This window comes from Corvus hawaiiensis, chromosome 4 (assembly GCF_020740725.1).
Source record: "Corvus hawaiiensis isolate bCorHaw1 chromosome 4, bCorHaw1.pri.cur, whole genome shotgun sequence".
NCBI classification, from domain to species: domain Eukaryota; kingdom Metazoa; phylum Chordata; class Aves; order Passeriformes; family Corvidae; genus Corvus; species Corvus hawaiiensis.
Genome location: NC_063216.1, coordinates 16,484,295 through 16,505,216, shown reverse-complemented (window position 1 = coordinate 16,505,216; position 20,922 = coordinate 16,484,295). Strand labels below are relative to the sequence as shown.

Sequence of the window (20,922 nt, the reverse complement as noted above, 5' to 3'; positions counted from 1 at the left end):
CTATTATCTTAGTAACATATAAATAGTTCCATCAAACACAAAGGAGCTGATTTCCTGCTTGAATGTCTGAGCTATTTAACATGCCTTCAGTGGTATAACTTAAGATGGAATATTTTAAATAAACGTTTTGAGGATGCACAGTGTTTTTGACAGCACTCAATGGCACAGTGATGCTATCTCCCCCGACCTCATCTGTGGGAAGCTCTGAGGGAGGAGATTAAAGTATTGAAGATTTTGGAACTGCAAGGAGCAACCACCTAAATTGCAATGCATGGGGAAAACTGTAGTACCCATGCAAAGAATGGGTAAAAACCACTGAAACCCTACAAAGCTGCTAAAATGTCTGCCTTTTCACCCAAAGTATGTTTAAAAAGTGCCTGTGAATGCCAGTTTGGGACAACAGGATGCTTTTTTTTTCCCAATTACTCACCTCCTGTCAAAGTATTTATCTTTCCTTGAAAGAAGAGAGGGGGAAAAACCCACTTAAGTTGCTTGCTGAGGAAGTGTTCACTGTGCACTGCAGTTGCACATTGTGCCAACAAGGCTTCACGGACATAAGTGAACACTTCTTTAAGGAGCTGATGGTATCTGTTGATTTCTCTATTTTCATTTTGCCTCTGAAAAAAAAAAAAAAAAGAGTTCTTTTACTCAGGGTTTGCATTAATAGGCAGAAGACACTGAGTTGTTCTTCTAATTTGATGTTTATTAATTGTTATCTATGGCATAGCTGCACGGAGTGTGCCTTCTAAGTTAACAAGGTGGAAATGGCCTTCGAGTGCTACCTTTCAAGGTCTTTTAAAGTCCAGTCTATCCAATTATGGAATGCCAACTAATTTACTTTTACTTATAATCCACTAACTAATTATTCATGATCCGCACTGCGGGTTTTTTGAACCAATACCGGAACACCCAGATTTGTGAAGAAGAAGAAGGAAAGAAGAACTAATCCATACCCCAAATCCTCCATATTGTTACTATATCCCATAAACCTAATTTTTCTACATCTCTGCATATTCCACCCAGTAACATAACAAATTTATTTTTAATTACACAGCAACAATCTCAGTGCTATCACCTAAAAAGGGAAGCCTTTCCCAAGGCCTCAGGTCAAATGCAGTGTGCTTTTGAGGATCATTACCTGTCAGCACTGAAAGACTGAAATTCTCTGAACCCAGGATTCCAACAGGTGTCTGTCAGTGCAAGAAAACAGATAGCAACCTCAGCATTTCATTGCTAATATTTGCAGTCCTGCAAAGAAAGAAGCCATTAAAGAGGGCACCTAAACCACAAAGAGCAGTTCCTGATATTTTCCTGTATATTCAGATTCTTACCACAAATAAATTTGTCCACTGCTGGCCCTAGGAAAACACTGTCCTCCTCAGTAAGAATACCTGTGGTCACGGTATGTGTAAAAATAGTAGGAAATATTGTTTTCCTCCTTATCTTTGCCTGAGTGGCAGAGTGAACATCTGAAGAAAGAGGAATCTTTTCTCTTCATAGGGTATTTCTTTTGATTTTGTTCTGCTTCCTTCAGACTGCCTGCTCAGTCTCTCATGTGTAGGAGACAACCATGGTTCCTTCTGAATTATTTCTCACCACACATTCATGAGGGGGCCTGAATTTCAGCACATAGAGCGGATTGTCTTTAACATTTACTCTGAGCAACTCGGGCAGCAGCTGTTCCATAAATGCTATAGTCTTTATTTCTGTCCTTATGGAAATGCAGGAACATTCTTCTGCCTGTGACATGCCTGCCATAAGACAGGAGGCTCTGGGGGAAAAGTGTAGCTTGGATCCTCTCCCTGCAAAAGTGTTCAAAGTAAAGGCTGTCAGGTGGATACTCAGGAGAGAAATATTTCTGGACGAAAAGACACAAATCTCAGGATTCTACTTGTTTTTACACTGATCTTTTCCAGACTTGACAATTTCCAAATAATCTCCAGAGCAAACTACATACATTATGGCAAAATACCTCCACAGCATACTGAGTTGACTTGTCTTGCAAAATAGAAAATTACCTTTTGCACAATTAAAGACACATAAAAAGGTAAAGATGCCGCTTTCTACAAAACTTCCTCTTGCTGATATTGCCATCTAGGTGAATTTTAAGTCTCTTCTTTTTTATCAAACAAGATTACAAGCTCAAGAGCTAGCAACAATTTTTCCTTGTATTTCTCTGTATATTCTGAAGAGCAATGTTGGAAATGTCTTTGTAAAAGCTAAGTTAGAAATGAAGTTGCCTCTAACATGGCAGACAAAGTTACTGTGACTTCACAGGGTTTTTGGGTGCGTGTTGGCCAAGTTTATAGTATTGCTTCTTTTTTTCATTGCTGTAAATATTGCATTAAAGTTCCTTTTAAGATCCAGGCAAAGTCTATTAGCACACTCAGCTACGCAGTAGCAGTATAGGAGTGTGTTGAAAAATGGGGCAAAATGTCTTCCCTTAAGAACAGAACTCTGTAGGAAAGGTTCCAGACCCTAGTGAAGCCATAAGGAATTGAGTTTATTCTGTCTCTCTGTATAATTACAGACAGATAGAGTTGAAGACTTAAATATCTGCCTAGATAAAGATAGTAATTTTTTTTACTAGCCAAATGGGCAAGTTCCTTTGCACCACAAAAAACCAGATAAAACAATCCATTACTATAGGAGACTGAACAGAAGCCAGCGGGTATTTAGGAATTTTTAAAAGAGATTTCTGATCAGAAAAGATGAGAAGGCAATGCAACTCCCATAACAACAACAAAAAAAAAATCTAGATCTTCTGTTTTCAAAGTGTTAAGTCCCTATTATCGCTCTTTTCCTGTTACATACATACCTCAAACTAAGCAAAAGCAGGAACAAAGGGAGTTATGGCCTTAGCACCTTTGTATTTCACTGCAGGGAGGGCTAAGAAAAGCAAAAGGAATGCTGTTAATTATTTGCCCTTCTTCTAGTTATGTTCTAGTACTGTCATGGCCTACTGTAAGGAAAAGAGGAAAAGGAGAATTTACTAAAGTTACTGCACGCTCTGTTGTCACTAAGATCCACAAGCCCCTGAGAGATTCCGAAGGATTTTGACACCAACAGAGATGAGTAGAGGTTAAATGCAAATGTTTTGGGGAAAACTATTATACAGAATTCAGGACAGCTTCAGAAAAGAGTGAAAGAAACTTGAGAAGGAATGTGCATAGACCAAGACTGGGGTGTGCAGCTGAAAAGCTGCGAGAAGAAGGGGTTATCCAGCAACTGTTTCTTTCCTGGCACATGAAGTCAGAGTGCTCTTTGATTGTCGTACTAAGTAACAGTTCCATTAGAGTTTCTAATGGAAGGTTCCATTTCTTCTAAGCTGCACGTGGAATCCTATCCTTTCAGTTTCGCCTGAAAACCTTCAGGATCATCAGGTGCCTTAAAGAAAAGATCCTGGACCAAAAGAGACAGTGCTGGGCATCCCTTTTCCTGTGCAGCTTTAAATGGCACAACACACATTCATATTATGCTTCTTTTTTTTCAGCTGCATGCACCTTGACACTTTGGCTCTCTCGCTGAGCCCAGCTGGATCATTTTAATCTGGAAACAAAAGAGGAGAAAACAGTTGCTTGGTTTCACATTCCCTTTGAAGGCTACCAACAACACCCTGCGAACAGGGGCTAGGAGTTTTCCTTTCAAACTAAATGGACTGCCCTTTCTTTCAATCCTGCAGAGTTCCAGAACCTAAACGGTATCAAGCGGAACTATTGGTCACAAAATGTGCCCGCTCAGGAAGCTACAGTTGTCTCTATATTTAACTCACATCCTGTAAAAAGCAACACACACCCTGGACTTATGCACATGGACCATCATGCTCCTTCACTCTTGCAGAGCCCAGCTTCAAAACTTACCGTGTCCAGCTCTTGCTCCCAATCCAAAGCTCCTAGAACAAAAAGTAAGCGCTGGCCTTCACTTTCTCCTCACAGCTTTTAGAGTGCAGTGCACCCAGGTCTGTGCGTTCAGCCCTAGGGACCCTCAGGCACCTTCAGTCTCACAGAGTCCAGTTACAAAGACGAGAACGTTCAGCAGCTGCTCCCACAGAAGAAGTTCTAGAAGAAAGATGCAGTGCTGGAATTTACTTTCCTTTTGCAGCCTATAAACTGCACAGCCAACAGTGAGACAATTCTTCTTCCTTCATAGCTCTGTGCAGGATCACATCCTTTCAGTCTCGAAGAGCGCATCCACAACAGAACCCCTACACTGACTGCTCTCACACGAACGGTGCCAGGACAGAAAAGCGCTTGGTTTTTTCCTGGGCACTGTCATAAAATGAACCACAGGATGGCGGTGTGGGCTTGCAAAAGAAGAGAACGCACCTCACCTATTTAAACTACCGACAGTGCAGATCCAGGCTGAAATCACCACTGCGCTCAAACCGTCAGGACAAAAAGATTTCGCTGCTCTCCCGAGTACAAACTCTTATTTGCCACACACTCAAACGGCAACACGAACTCCTTTACAGTGATGCATTTTTTTCATTCTCGCAGAGCTCAGCTACAAACTTGAAACCATCTGGCAAAAGCAAAGCTCACAAAAGTGTCATCTGAGAATGCTGGTGCTGCCTGCAATTTCAGCCACACACAAAGAACAGCTCCTCACACTCCTCAGTTTGGCATGAGCTTTCCAATTCTCAGAGGTGGCCTTCTGAAATTTTGGCAGCGCACTTATTTTGGACAAGGTAAGCAGCTATGTTCAGGACTGGTGCACAGCTGATAGAGGGCCCAAGTCAAGTAATGCCCAGTAACAGCGTTCTGGCACCTTTGTAGGGGATAATTTCCTGCAGGTTGTCTGTTTTGAAGGAGGGGATCCCATTTCTTTTGAGATGGGCTTATAATTCCTCTCTTTAGCACAGAAACCAATTTTGGATCGGCAGATTGGGTGGTCTTAGTGAATTTTAACAGCTTTTCCTAATAGGCAGTTCGGTTGGTTAAGAGCTGTTGAACTGTTCCAGTGGGAATGCAAAAGCCAAGCTGCCGAGCTTTCTGTCCTCGTACCTTTAGTGTGTGAGCAGTGCCAAGCGCCATTCAGTTTGGATCCTGGCTCTGTGAGACTGTTCACAGAGCTGATAATGAAAGTGCAGATGGCAGAACACTGCTAGTACTCTAGGTGCAACTGAAGTTGTAGGCAGCAGCAACTGTCTCAGCTGGCACTTCTGTGAGCTATGTTTTTGCCGGATGGTTTCAAGTTTGTAGACGGACTCTGCGATAGTGAAAACATTCATTAGCACAGAGGAGTTCGTGTTGCCGTTTGAGTGTGGCGCAAATAAGAGTCTGTGTTGAGCTTTGATGGGGCACCCTTCCTTCTCAGACCAGAGTAAAAGAGCAGGGGAGGCTGCTGTTCTGCTAAGTTCTTTATTTCATAGTCTCACAGCTTTCTTGAAGGCAGAGTTCGAAGGGGGTTACATGATAAAGCCAAGCAGCAGCAGCAACAGCAGGCAAAACCAGCTTCTTCTATATGTTCTATATGTTCCATATACTTTTTCTTACAGAAGTGTGGATTATATTTGTTAATTGACCAATAAGATTAACACACGATTCTAGTTTTCCTTTTCTTAACCTATCCTGGTCTAATTCTAACAGTCGTAAGTCTTGCACAAGTGTTACACAGGTATTACACAGATTTGTGTGTACAGTTTCTATCAGCTCTTATTGTTTATGTGAACACTCTATCTAAACAATGTGAACAGTAGAATTCTATCTATATTTTGTCTAAAGTAAAGACTTCTGTGAAAAAGTAACACTGCTGCAGCAAGAACTGTGTTTAAGGTCTCTGCTACAGCCTTTTAATGTTTAAGGCACTTAGCATATATTCCTATTGAAGTTAAAAATTTATATTTCTATTTCACTTTGGTGTGGCTTCACGTATCTCAGCTTGTACAAAGGTTTTAATTCAACCCCTGTGCTTTGGCTTCCCTCTGGGCCTGAGTCCTTTCACTCCAACAAGTTTGTACTTGGAAGGGGAAGATCAGCGAAATCTCTTTGTCCTTACACAGTGGATTTGAGAGCAGTGACATTTTCAGCTTGGCTACGCACTTACGGCGGCTTAGAGCAAGGCCAGGAGCGTTTCCTTCTTGAGCAAGCCCACACCGCCATCGTGTGTTCGGCTTTATGAGCGCTGACTGTGCCCAGGAAAAAGCCAAGCGCTTTTCTGGCCCGGCCCTATTAAGTGTGGGAGCAGCCACTGAGAGAGCTCCGCTGTGGATCCAGCCTCTTGGACAGTGATCCTCCATAGAGCTGGGAAGGAAGACAATCGGCTCATTGCTGGCTGTGCAGTGGATAGACCACTAAAAAGAAGATTATTCCAGAGCAACATCTTTCTTTTAGAACATTTTCTGTGGGACCAGCTGGTCAACGTGTAACTCGCACCCATTGAACGGCATGAAACTCCCTGGAGATGCGGACGCTCCCTCCAGCTCTATGCACCGTCCTACTCTCTCACTCTAGCAGATCCCGAACACTTCCCAAACAAAAAGTCCTAGAACAAAAAGCCAGTGCTGGCCTTCATCCTCCCCTTGCCGTTTGTAAACCAGGCCAAACACACCGGTGGTTCGCACTTTCCTTCTCAGCTGTGTACAGCATCACATCCATCGCTAACCCGAAGCGTTTCCAGCTGCAGGTGGGTGTCGGGCTCTGCTCCCAGGGAACAAGGCACAGGACAAGAGGAAACAGCCTCAGCCTGCGCTTGAAGAGGCTCGGGTTAGACACCACAAAGAGTTTCTCCACTGAAAGAGGAATTCTTGGACACTGGAACGGGCTGTCCAGGCTGGCGGTGGAGTTACCGTCCCTGAAGCTACAGTTACGCCCTGAGGTACTTAAGGAAACACCGGAGACACCACTCAATGCCATAACCTGGCTAACACGGCAGTGTTAGATCACAGACTGACCCCAGTAACCTCCACGCTCTCCCCCATGCTAATGACGCTAATGAACTCCGTGCCTTTTTAATTGGCAGCCCCTGAGGGACCCCGCGGCCCCGCCCTGCGCAGCCGCGCTGTGCCCGCGGCCCCGCGCATGCGCCGCCCCGCCCGCGGGAGACACAAGATGGCGGCGGCGACGCGCTGGGCCCGCGGGCTGCGGCTGCCAAGGGCAGGTGAGTGTCAGCCCCGCCGCGCCCCTCACGGGCCCGGCCCAGGGAGCTCGGCCCGTCCGTGCAGCTCTGCCCCAGGCTGGGACGGGCTCGGCTCCCGGCTCTGCGCGAGGGGAGCTCGCACCGCAGCGGCTGGAAAGGAGCTGCCGAAAATTTTTCTGAGGGCGCGGAAATGATCGTGTTTCTGCCTCCTTTCTCCGCAGGGAACTGGGGGTTGGAGCGCAAAGGGCTCGGGATGTCGCTGCGGGTGTCGCGCTGGGGCTGTCACTGCCTTTTGCCGTTTCTTAGGTGACTTCGACCTTTTGGCCGTGATCTATAGTAAAGCTCAGCTACTAATATTATAAAGTGTGTATTTGAGGCTTTGCCTCTGTTTAAATTGATTCTGCCCGCTCTTAAGTTGAGTAACATGGGAGATGGCAAACGGGTTTTGTAGGTAAAGGGGAGGGGGGAATTTAATATCCTTTTAATGGGAGCAGTGTGTCCTTTATTTACCTAAGTGGCTGTCAGACTGCCTCTTAGGACAAATGGGAGATGGGGTGTCTTTTTCCAGTTCGTGAGGTTGGGAGAGAACAGGGATAGACAAACTTCTGAGTAGGGGAAAAGGTGCTTTGGGTTCACTGTGGATATTTGAGCTTTAATTCATAGAATGACAGAATGATTGCGATTGGAAGGGACCTTAAGGATCATCCAGTTCCAACCCCCTGCCATGGGCAGGGACACCTTCCTCTATCCCAGGTTGCTCCAAGCCCCATCCAACCTGGCCTGGAACACTTCCAGGGATGGGGCAGCCACAGCTTCCCTGGAAAATGGAATTTGTAGCAGGCTTACAGTAGTGGTTGGGTATATAACCATAGCTGGTGATGATTTGTGGCAGGCAGACCCTATAGATTTATGGAACAAGGAAAGATGTTCATCACTAAACACCTTCCAGTGTAATGCAGGCACAACACGTGCATGCTCAAAGGTGGGAGAATACAAAACAGTAATTAGGTATTATTTGTTAGTGTGACAATGATAGCATTATGAAGAGCTTGCCACCAATAATTTTTGCAGAAATAACGGCAAAAAAGCCACTGAGTAGTTAAAAGATACAAATTTTTTTTTATTTTGTAACTTTCTTGTTGTTCTTATGTAGGTTGATCTGTGTAATACCTTTTCCAATGGGTGCTCACAGTGGACTGAAATTTTGTTGCATTTAGGGTTTATATTGTAAGAACTGAAAAGTGTTCCTATCTAAAAGTAACAGAGGCAGTTTTAATTGTATGAATATGACTATTGTGTGGTTTTAATTTTTTTAAATAAACCTTTAGAAAAAGAAATGTAGGTAAGCAAAGTGTTGAGGAGTATGGCTCATTAAATTTTCTCTTCACCACTTCAGCATACCACATACCCTTTTTTTTGATACTTGAAGGAATCTTGTTGGTTATAAAGAACCCAAACATTTTTCTGTGACTCTGTGTTTCCTAAAAAATAAATTCAGTAGCAAGCCCCTAATTATTAGGAAAGCACAAGAATGGGTGAAGACGCTGGAGTGTTTTTTCCTTCTTTCTCGTAGTTGGTCTTGAGCTCTCTGTTTCAGTAATGGAAAGGTCCTTTGAAGACAGAAACCCTGCCCAGTTTAAGCTTGGACCTGTTTTGTAGGAGAGATGCTTTTTAGGAAGTCATATACCTACCTTTAAAGTACAGAATGTCTTACTTTGTGCTTTTCTATCTGCTAACTGAAGCATGGTTTCCAAGCATACGATAAAAAATTGAAAAGTTCGAGTCTATGTGTTACTCATTTACTTAGGTGGCTGTCAGACTGCTGTTAAGGACAAAATTGGAGATGCAATATCCTTTACCACTTCGTGGGGTATGGAGAGAACAGGGGTAGAAGGCTTTTGGGTAGAGAAAAACCTCCCTCAGGCACTGAAATCTGGTTGGATTTTCTGGTTTAAGTTCTGTCAGTTGATACAACAGAATATAATTTATGCCTCAACATACCCTATCCTTTTGATCTTCTGAACATTGTGGCTGCAATGTCAGTGCCCCTGTGTAACTGGTAATTCCTAACCACATTGGGATAAAACCTTCTTCAGTGTGCAGGTGTCTTCTTCCACTATCCCATGGTGCTCCAAGCCCCGTCCAGCCTGGCCCTCAACACTTCCAGGGATGGGACAGCCACAGCTTCTCTGGGCACCCTGTGCCAGGGCCTCACCACCCTCACAGGGAGGAATTTCTTCCTGATATCCAATCTAAACCTGCTCTCTCAGTGTGAGGCCATTCCCTCTTGTCCTGTCACCACGTGCTCTTGTATATCAGTATCCTAATGATGTCCTGTTTCCATGGCTCCCAAGCTTTCCTAGCTCCTTGAGGAGAGGAGCAGCTTTGAGGCAGTATCCCATATATCATGGATCTGGCTCTTTGCATCCCTCCCTATCTCCTCGCTCCAGAGCTATGATGCAGGAGAATTGCTTCCTCTGCTATATTTTATATTTGTACTGACTATTCTTTACTTGCTTCACCTTAAACTCACAGTAAGCTTTACTTGTTGTTTAAGAACTGATAACCTTTGCTCCTTCCCTATCTCTGTTCGGTCCTTGACTTTACCAACAACTTCCCAGGCCTGCTCCCCTCTGATCTCTCCAGACATCTCTGAAACAGCCCATCAGGATTCTCCACATGGGATATTAGAGAAAAAGGATCTGTGATGAGAAAACCAACATAAGGTGTAAGTTAGCAGTGCCGAATCCCAATTAATGTCCCAAACTCTCTCCTGTTCTGTGTTGCAGGCCATGGAATTTCTGTCCTGACTGCAGCACCATCAGTGTTGCAGCAGCACCGGCAAGTCCATCACGCCGTGATCCCTCATGGAAGAAGTGGAAGATCCTCTGTCAGTGGCATTGTGGCCACTGTCTTTGGAGCCACAGGTTTCCTGGGACGATATGTTGTCAACCGCTTAGGTAATGCTCACCAGGAGTACTAATTAAAAAAACTACCAAAAAAATTTTTCAACAAAACTAATCAGTCTTTAGGTTGCAGGGTGATGTAGAAGTCTCTGGCATTTTGCATCTTAAAAGTGTTTTGCAGAATGTTTGGTCTGCTTAAGTTCCAGCATGTGACAAGTAGTAAAATGTGTTTTAATCAAGGAGATTTTGGCGCTTTTGAAGGTTAAGGTCATTAAAAGAAGTCCTACTCCTCAGTAGAATGCAAATCTGAGAAGAGCTACAGCATGTATTTGATTCTTCTGGTTTTAGTCTTATTAGGACATTTTACTAAAAGGTTTGCAGGAGTTTGGTTTGAATTCTTTAAAATTGCCCTTTTGAATTTAAATTTTGGAAAAATAATCCCTGCTGCTTTATTCGCCGCCTCCTTTTTGTGCAACTTAAAAAATGTAAATATCCCTGCCTGTGTTCCATTTTTTAGGTATTATGCTGTGTTTATAGGACACACCATTCTTGTTGTTGTTCGTTAACAAGCTTTGGTATTTTGTCTTACAAGCCTAAATATTAAAGAAAGAATCCTGTTTAAGAATTCCAATTAGGTAGGTTCAAGAAGAACCTTAGTTCTGTTCTGCTTTTAGCTTTGCAGATACGCATTTGAAATACCTATGTCTAATTGTAGTGCTTTCATGCAGGGGAAAAAAAAGGGAGCTTTGTTTATTTAGAAGTTCATCTACTTGAAGTGATGCAGCTGTTTGAAACTTTGGGGTTTTTGTGGCCCTTTAGGTCGCATTGGCTCTCAGGTCATCATCCCCTACCGCTGTGATCAGTATGACCTGATGTATCTGCGGCCCATGGGTGACCTGGGACAGCTTCTCTTCATGGTGAGTCTGGCTTGAGGTCAAACACAAACCCCTGGCTGTACAAGGCAGCCTGGTAATCCTTCTCAAAGACACCACTCCAGCTGTTGTTTAGCCTCTAAATGGGAATGTTGTGAAAGAGCTTGCTTTGATGATGCTTATTTACACATTATCTCATCTTGTTCCCATTTGATGCTCTGCTTTCAGGAGTGGGACTGTAGGGACAAAGACTCCATCCGAAGAGCCGTGGAACACAGCAATGTGGTCATTAATCTTATTGGAAAGGAATGGGAAACAAAGTAATTTTCCTTTTTTTTTCTTTTCCTATATATGACAGATTTGCACCAGGTATTGTAGCCATGTTTTACAGAGTGTGTGTACAGTGATGCTGCCATTGTTCTTGGCTTCTGTGAAAAAGACAACCCCAAAATTTTGCATATAAAATTTCTTTAAATGGTTAACTCCAGTCGTGGCTGTGATCTGCTCTGGAAAGGTGCATTCTTTCCACAATTTTCTAGTGTAACACTTTTGTTCTGGCAGAAAATTGAAATGTGCTTCTTTCACACACCTTGTAGGTGTTCCCTGAGTGCCTTTCTATAGATGACAGAGCCTCACCAATTTCCTATCTTTGTTTACATTGACATTTTATTTATATTAAATTAATTTTTATGTTGTATTTATATTTACATTATTACAGAAGTAAGATTTCATCCTGTCACTTGGAGACAGTGATGAGTTGTAAACCATGATCAAACAGGAATAGCTAATGGAGAGTGCCTAAGATCATGACTAATAACATTCCTTGACAGAATTTTGGCACACACAGTATTAGCCACAGAAGCATTTTTTAATAATGATTCCTAAGAATAGTTTCTTTTTGAAATCCATTTTAAAAATCCCATATGTATTTTTAGGTTAAAAATACCTGTAACAACCACCTTCTCAGTGTGTGTGTTCATACAGTTATGTCCACTTCATTTAAGGCCTTGTGCAGAACTGCCAGACAAAAATTTAATTGTGGGATTTGCCTTTATATGGTGCATAATTTTGCTGTTATAGTAGACAGAAACAAATGTAGATATCAGTTTCATCTTTGTTCACAAACCTAATGGTTTTAGTTTTTTTTTAATGACTAGCTATTTGATGTTCAAAATTTCTAGACTTGTGTAAAAAGTATGATTTATATAAAAGACAGTTTCTTTTATTATTAAAAAGAAGTGTGAGAACAACAACAGAAAGTTTCATTCTAGGTAAAAATCCCCAAACCTTGTTCTCTGGACAGTTTCAATAGATTCAAACAGACAAGTCTTGGTCTGTGTTCAAAACTTTAGGACATTACAGAGCTTAACCGCTGTGTGGCACAAATGTTTTAATCACATATTTTATGCATGTGAGTACCAGTGGTGGTGCTGAAACCCTGAGATCAAGTTCTCTGGCTTGTTAAACACGAGGTCAGAGTAACCACTGTAATCATCCCAGAGCCTATGAGAAACTTGGGCAGGAAGAAAAGTAAGATGAGGTGGAGAGATCAGCCAAAAAAAGCAAAGCCTGCCATGAAATACTTTCATCCTTGCCTTGTACTCGTGTCCAGGCTCCTCTGTGTGTACTATGTTGTTTGAAACTCCATGGTTACAGGAGGGATGTTGTTCGTTCTCATGTGTTTCTGAATCTATTTTGGTGAGCAGAACAGAAGTGATGGTTCCCAGGATCAGATTAGTTATTGAAGGCTCAAAAATAACTTCTTATTTTTAAGGCTTTCTTTGGACTCCAGTGGGATCTGAAGAGCTGTGGGAGGAGATAAGGACACAGAGAGGTGTTTGGATAAGATGTTTGTTACCCAAAGCAAACAGTCCAGATGCAGGGGTGCTTACAGGGACAATATAATGACATGAGCAGTCATTTCTCTTTCTTGCAGTCTTGGGATAGTTGGAAAGAATTTTGGGACTGTTGCCAGCCTATAATGTCAGTTCTGCTTGGAGACAGAGCTTGTATATTGTTATTGATCAGATACCAAACTGGTTTACAGTATAACCCTCTAATTTAGGCCCCTTGAATATCATACAGTGAGGGGAGAATTTCTTCTTGCTTCTCCTAGAAGTCCCTTTCATCTCTGAAATCGTTCTAAATGCTCTGACAAATTGTTTTTCCATTTGCATGAGCACCTCTGTGTTCTCTGGTTTGTTTTTGTCTGCATCCCCTGTGCCAAGCATCTGTCCTGACTTGTGCTGCTCAGAAATGTTGAGCTTCTTTGTAGTGTAATTAAGTGTGTCAAATCAAGGCAAATTTTGAACAGGTTTCATAAAAATGCAGCTTTGCTCAGAGTTCAAGATTCAGGAGCACTTCTCTTAATAAAAATAACCTGTTTCCACTTCCACTGGGAGCTTTCTATTTGTCACAGACAAGTGGGCAGGAGGATTTTTCATACTGATTTAATCTTACCAGGTGAAAAAGCAGAGAAGCTAAAATTGATGATTACAGGTGCAATTTCACTTTCCTCTAATTTTTATGATACGGAGAGTCCATCATGAAGGGAAATTGTGTTTCTAACAAAGAGTGTCAGTATAGGTTTTTGGTAATACATTCAAGTAATACATAATGATTGCATGTTGGCTGATTGGCAGCCATTATTGATTGCTCCTAAAGTAACATTTGGGTTTTGTCTTGCTTTAGAAACTTCAAATTTGAAGATGAATTTGTAACTATTCCTCAAAGTATTGCACAGATAAGTAGGGAAGCCGGTGTGGAAAAATTCATTCATATCTCTCACCTGAATGCTCACATGAGGAGTCCTTCCAAATACCTCAGGAACAAAGTAAGTCTGGAATCCACTTCAGAATATTTCCTGAGAATGTACTTTGTGTTTGATTTGGGTGTGGTTTTTTTCCCCAGCTGGGTCTGTTTGAAGGAAATCAGTGTATGAATTTGCTAAAGACTGTTTTCTGCAGCTGAGAAATGTTTGGACTTTCTGTGAGACCTTTATCTTAGTGCAGCATTTCAAGGATCAAATGGCTTAGATATAAATAACTTTTGTGCTACTGATGCCATCATTTCTTTCAGTTCTGTAGTCAAGGATGCGTTTTGTTATGAAAGGCATCCACTTCTGCGTGGTTCAGCATGGATCTAATGAATGTGTTTGTTTTAATTGATAGGCTGTTGGAGAGGAGGTAGTGAGGGAAGAATTTCCAGATGCAGTAATTTTGAAGCCCTCTGAGATGTTTGGGAGAGAGGACAGATTTCTCAATCATTATGCAAGTAGGTACTCTTGGAATAATAAAATCATGTATGATTTGTGCAACTGCCTGTAGAGAACAGAGGGAAAATGGATTTGCTTCTGAAAAACAGGTGTGTTTTTATCAGGAATGTGTGGGAAACATAGAAACATAATAAATTCTCACCTCTTGGCAGAATTCTTTCTCAATCTAGTTAGATGTTGCTCTTTGTTTTTATTTTTGTAATCATTCTGTTTTGAGGGGGAGTGTGTGTACTACTGGGTTATTTATTTAAATTATTCTCACCTGAGGTCTGGTCATCTTGGCCCTTTGTCAAGCTGGTCAAATGTAAAAATCCTCCTGAGTTGCTTTGTGCTCAGAAGCTCCAATAATGTCTGGTGGATCACCAACAAAATTGCTACACAGGATAGAGTGGAACCAGTTTCTGTCTTGCAAAGTTGAGATATGTCTGAGCTAAGTAAACAGCAAATGCAGCCTTCCCCTTGCTGTTAATATGGAAATTAAATGTGTGCTGAAAAATACGTTGCTGCAATTGACTGGGAATTCTTCCCAATTCTATTTTCAAGTCAATTTTCAGAAGAGATCCACACTCAGTGTGGTGTAAAATGTCTTGGTTATTCTGGTACTGAAAGGATTCCCAGATTTTTGCTTTTTTTCTGTCAGACATGCGCTGGTTTGGTGGTGTGCCTCTTATTGCTCTGGGCAAAAAAACAGTCAAGCAACCAGTCTATGTAAGTTTTCCTTAAAATCCCAATCCCAAATCCTCAGTGGGTGGATGTGTTGGTCTGTAAACCGCCTCTGAAAGAGGAGTGTGTGCATGTATTCCTGTTTTCTCTTGGTAACTGTCTGAATTTGTTCCTCACAGGTGGTTGATGTAGCAAAGGCAATTATTAATGCAATTAAGAATCCTGATGCAAAAGGCAAAACATATGCCTTGGCTGGGTAGGTCACGTTTTCTGATTCTAATGAACTGTAGTACTTCTTTTTGGTGCCATTTTTTGGCATGCTGCACAGAAAATTTAATTAATTTAATCTTCATCCATGCACACAGTTTGAGCTGCAATAAATTCCACCTCCTTTTTGGGAGGAAAAATGGCTCAAGCTGTTATTGTGAGTACTCTGAAAATCCTAGTCTGGGCCCCACTGCATTTCATGTGATGTATGTGCACACAAAGAAATTGGTAGCTTGGAAAACATGCTAGACAGCATGGATTTGGGGAAAATTCTGGTAAAGCTGTGTGGAAACCACCTGGAATTAGAATGGGTTAGAGGCAGTTAGAGACTGGATTTACAGGTTGCCCAGAGAAGCTGTGGCTGCCCCATCCCTGGAAGTGTCCAAGGCCAGGTTGGATGGGGCTCTGAGCACCCTGGGATAGTGGAAGGTGTCCCTGCCCATGGCAGGGGTTGGAGTGAGATGGTTTTTAAGGTCCCTTCCAACCCAAACCATTTTATGATTCTCTGATCTCTCAGAACTTTTCTGGAGAACATGTCAGTTGAAGGCTTAGTTTTCATGCTTGTCACCTCAGACCTTGGCATCTTGAGATCTTGGGTTTATCAAACTGCTCAGCAGTGTGCTCTTGTGGTGTCATGGAACTTTTCAGAATGTTTTGGAATACCAGCAAATTGCCTGGAAAGTCAAGGGAGATACCTGACACCTCAGCTTGAGCCATCTAGAGAACCTAAAATGCCAAGGCAGAATCTGAACAAGAAAGGGATGGGAATTCCCAATGGTTTATGTTACTCTTAGGTGTGTGAATGGGAGACTGACTGCTTCCTTCTCTCCATCTAGAGAGGGGGGGAATGCATTTTTTAGGCAATTCACCTTAGCTTCCTTGTCTTGCTTTTAAATAGAGCAATGTATTCTTATAACGAGTATACTTTACTTGTATCAAGGAAAGGCAAGTGAAGCAATTTCCTTGCAGCTGTATCCTACAAAGATGGGATGTCTTGTTAAGAAAGCATCCTTACTTCTCCATCTGCTTTCTGGCTTCCAAGTGAGCTTGTACAAACTCCTGTCTCACTGCTGGAAATCTTGAGTTCAGAGTTGGAGTCAGCATGGAGGAGGCACATTAAGGTGTGCTTTCAAAGCACGCAAAATACACTTCCTCCAGTGTGGTTGTGGTGGGTTAGCCTTGGCCAGCAGCCAAATGCCCACTGTTCCTTTCTGCCACTTCTCCATGCTTGTCCTCAGCTCCAGGATGGCTGCAGTCCTCGAGGATAAACCTGCTCCTTGTGAGCCACAGGGGAATCTGCTGACAAATTATCTGGATTGAAGAAACAGGCTTTTTGTAAGCCTTGGGGGTGGAGGGTGTTAAATTGGTTTTTTTTTTAATTCTCTTGCTGCAAATATTGAAGTGTAGCTGAGTGAGGTGTGATGTTTGCTGCTTTCCCTTTCAGCCCTCACCGGTACCTCCTGTATGACATGGTTGAGTACATCTACGCCGTTTCCTACCACCCCTTCATTCCTTACCCGCTGCCACGACCTCTCTACCGGTAAGTGGGACTCTAAGTCAGGGAGCTCTTGGCAGCACAGAAGCATAAACACCTGTTGCACAGATTATTTACTCTGCCCAGTTGTTATTTAACGTGGTGGGGTTGCAAAAGTTGCCTTTCCTGAGGTACTTGTTAGCCAGTTTTGAGCCTTTAGTTCGGGGACAGGCCTGCATTTGATGAGCTGGTGCATGAAATGCTTGCTTGTAGTGAGCTTAACATAGCTGTTTATTCCAGAGTCATTTCTCCCTGGCATCTAGGGACAGGTTGAGAGGACATAGCCTCAAGCTGCACCAGGGGAGGCTCAGGTTGGACATCAGGAAGAACTTCTTTACAGAAAAGGTGGTTGAACATTGAAATGGGCTGCCCAGGGAGGTGTTTGAAGAAACAACTGGACGTGGCACGCAGTGCTCTGGTCTGGTTGATGTGGGGGTGATCAGCAAAGGTTGGACTTGATCATACTGGAGGTCTTTTCCAGTCTAAGTGATTCTGTGATTGAATGGTTTTGCTGAGTCAAGAAGTAGCAAAAGGTCCTAATTTGATAAAATTAGTAGCAAACTGAATGGTTTTTAATAATACCACAGGGAAAATCTGTGTGAATGTTGCTGACTGCAGGCCCTGACAGATTTTTGTGCACAATCTTAAGGAACTGCTACTGTCAGCTGTCCTTCCAGTCTGGCAAGCACTGCCACCCTGGAAGCAGAGGAGTGGTAAAAGATGGGTGTGGGCATGGATTGACTTTCTAGTTCAGTCCTTTGTATGGATTTGAGTCAGTGTTGGAGGTAAGTTTGTACTGGGATCTTGGCCTGACAGTTTGAGCAGTGTGCTTGGGAGCAAGCATTTCTATGTCTGTGATAGGAGAGCAGTGACATCTTTAGAAGATGGTGCTGAATGGGGAGGCAAGAAGGGAAAGGTGAAGCATCACTTCAGCTGACTACAGTAGGCTGCTCACATGCACTGAGGATAGTAACAGTGCATGAAAAAATCAGTATAATCTGAGCCTAGGCCTGATCCTTAGGGAATAATCACATCTTTTTGAAGAGCTACCCCAAACAGTAAATGCCCTTTCAGAAGTTGCCCTCAACATGACGGAACTGTTATTATTTGGCATCCTGGTCCTCCTCACTTTTAGTACAATGAAAATTAATAAGCTAAATCAGTCACCAGAGTTAGAACCCTCCTGCCAGTAGGACTCAGCATTGGATCCATGGAAGTTCTGATGGATAATTCTTAAAACATCCTGAACTGTTGTGGCTGTTCCTGTATTGGCTGTAAGAAGCACCAGGTTATACCATGGCTCAGCTGACCCAGAGCAGCTTGTTAAAAAGGTGCTCTCTGAGTGCTTCTTAGTTTTATTCACATTTGTTGCAGTCTATGTTACACTTTTTTATTTATGGGCTAAACTAAGTGATACTTCTTTTTTTTTTGAGAAAAGAATGCACCTAAAAGGCAGATGAGCCTGGTTGTGTTTGTGCAGTAACTCAGTGACACCTTAATCTGCCAGGTGAGCACTTCAGCAAGAGGTTCTACCTGTTCTGTAAAAGATTCTGCTGTTGGTCCCAAGACACTGAGTAGGAGCTGTAGCATTATTTTCTTTTCCCTGACAGATTTCCTTTCTTTCAAGGGAAATTTCATTTCTGAAAACTGCAGCTATCCTAATCCTCACCCTTTTTATAGATTGCTCCAGATTCTACCAGCTTGTTTGTGTGGCTGATAACTCACTTAGTTGTCAGCAAGTGTGTTTTCTCCTGGAGGCATTGAATCCAACTTCGTGACTAATTGGATTGCTGCCTACACTGGCAGGGAACAGAGTTTGGATGAAAGACAGGGGCAAGACTGAGTCCTCTGGTGTGTGGGGAATTGGATGTGGGGCTTACTTTCCCCACCCACTAACTCTGATTTGAACTTCTAGAGATCTGCTTCTCCATTCCATCCAAAGTAAAATAGTACGAGATCCAATAATTCAGGAACAGTTAATTGCCATAAACACAACGAAGAACTTAGTGGGTGACACGTTCAGTGCTTTAATGAGCTCACAGCTTGCAAGAACAGCTTCAGAACAAGCTCTTGCTCACTTGTCTTATTAAGTTTGAAGTATTTTTTACCAGATCTTGTTATCCTCTGTGTATCTGGATAAATGACTGCACTTTGGCAACATTTCTTCTGTTCACAGGTTCATTGCAAGATTCTTTGAGATGAATCCGTTTGAACCATGGTTGACACGGGACAAGGTGGATCGGGTAAGTGTGGGACCAGCCAAAAATCCTTCTTGGGAAAGGTTTCATTGTGTCTTTGTAACTCTCACTGGTGGTTTTGCATTCCCAAAAAACACACGGAATTGAAAACAGCCAGAAGTAGAGGTTGGATGAGCAAAGTGATGGGGGGCAGTGCTCCCTACTCTTAGTCAGTTTATGTACCTCTAGATGCACCAAAATCACTTCCATCATCCAGAGAATGGTGTTTTTAACAGCTGAAGCTGAACTGATGCCCTGCACGCATTCCAAAATCTCACTTAACATTGGGGTGTTTCTTGGGAGAATGTTCTGACTTCATGCTTATTCCTGACTTCTGAGTGTTTCAGTGGGGGTGGAGAAGTAAGTTGCAAAAAGCCAACTGCAAGCAAGGAAAAAGTAGGAACTGGCAAGTATTAATGTCAAAATCTGGTGTGTATGTGTAGGCTAGCAAAGATAGTCATGTACATTCTCTAAACTTTCTGCTTTCTGAATTATGGAGTGACTCTCCCAGTTGTCAGCAGCACTGGAATTTCAATATATTTTGTTAAAACATAGTATCAGTAGACTGCCTTGATTGTTCCCCAGGATAGAATTGTAACATCTCCAAAAACCTTTCTTCCCAGCTGCCTTTGTAGTTTCTTGAGTTACATTTCATAAAATAAGCCTGCACCAAATCACTAAAACTGCTGCAAGTCAGCTGTAGCATAGGTAGTTTAAGAGGGAGTTTCTCCATGTCACTTCTGGGTCTGATTGTTCCTCTGTCCAAGCTTTTCTTCCTTAAATAATGTATATAATGTTAGATGTGTTTGACTTAAAAGACCTTTCAAGGAACAACAGAGTAAGAGAAATCCCTGTTTTCTAAGATTTAAGTCATATGGGTTGCATATATGGTAATAGAATTAACTGTTTTTCCTGTACAGAGCCATGTTCTAAACCATAAACAGAGCAAAGCAATCTACCAGAGGTGATAATTCAACACATTTTCTTGACAAAGCAGAATATCCATAATTTGAATTCAAGTATGCCCTTGGAGTTCTGCATAATTTTGCAGTTGTGATGCAGTAACCTCCCTGATAATGTGTGGAGAGAAAAGGGAAGACACTCCCTGCAGGTCTCACTGGTATTTATTCCTGAATTAAAGCCTGAAGGACCTTTTGCTGGATGCAGAATACCTGTACCTCCTGTTGAAGGTGTTGATACTCAAGACCTTGTGTAATTATGCCACGGTTCTGTTTGAATCTTTCCTCCTCCTCTACTTATTTTGGCAGGAGAATGATTACATTGGGTGTAATGCAGTCCAAGTCAATTATCTTTTTTTTTCCTTACCCTCCCCATTCTTGTTGAAGTTTCACACTACAGACATGACATTTCCTGACCTTCCTGGTTTTGAAGAGCTGGGGATTGAACCAACCCCCCTGGAACAAAAAGCCATCGAAGTTCTGCGCCGTCACCGCAGGTTCCGCTGGTTGGATGCTGAGCTGGAAGAAGCAAAGCCAAAGACACATCCTGTGTAACAGCTGGCAAGGGGGGGATACTTGAAGCTTCTTAAACTGCCTTTGGATGACCCAACTTCTTTGGAGAACTGTGTACATACTGAGTAAAATGTATTAATCATGTAAGCTGTATTTCACCAGTGTTGTCTTTTCAGTTAAGGGGGGGGACTGTTACTGCAGTGCAGATTTTTCTCTCTGCCACAAAAGCAGGTAACATGGATGCTTAGCTGGTGAGCATTACAGTGTTCTGAAGGTTGGGACTAGGGGGGGAATGTGCCTTAACACTTGTCCCTTTCTCCCTTGGCTCTCAAAGCAAATGTATCACTGTGCTTTAGATGCTCAAGTGATTTCAAGATGTAGGTCTCCCAGAACATGCCCTTTCCAATAGGGATTGCTGGTAATGCCACCTGTTCAGATTATGACATCTAAGACAAAGCCCTGGTTTTAAGTTTTTGACTCTTCTGAACTTGTTTTTTTGCCCTGAACACATCTCTTAAAGAAAGTGCCAGCCTCCTTTCAGGGAGTTGCAGAGAACCACAAGGTCTCCACTGAGTCTCCTTTTCTCCAGGTTAAACACTCCCAGCTCCCTCAGCTGATTG

General features: G+C 42.6%; 1 protein-coding gene across 1 annotated transcript; it reads left to right on the top strand.

Annotated features, from left to right (window-relative positions):
* Window positions 1-7,019: 7,019 nt before the first annotated feature.
* Window positions 7,020-20,449, top strand: NDUFA9 (NADH:ubiquinone oxidoreductase subunit A9). Its single transcript, XM_048302167.1, has 11 exons — window positions 7,020-7,098; window positions 9,867-10,037; window positions 10,803-10,900; window positions 11,084-11,175; window positions 13,547-13,688; window positions 14,026-14,128; window positions 14,770-14,837; window positions 14,972-15,048; window positions 16,504-16,599; window positions 18,770-18,836; window positions 20,177-20,449. The coding sequence occupies exons 1-11, from the start codon at window positions 7,020-7,022 to the stop codon at window positions 20,342-20,344; spliced, it is 1,161 nt and encodes a 386-aa protein (XP_048158124.1). The 3' UTR covers window positions 20,345-20,449.
* Window positions 20,450-20,922: the final 473 nt, after the last annotated feature.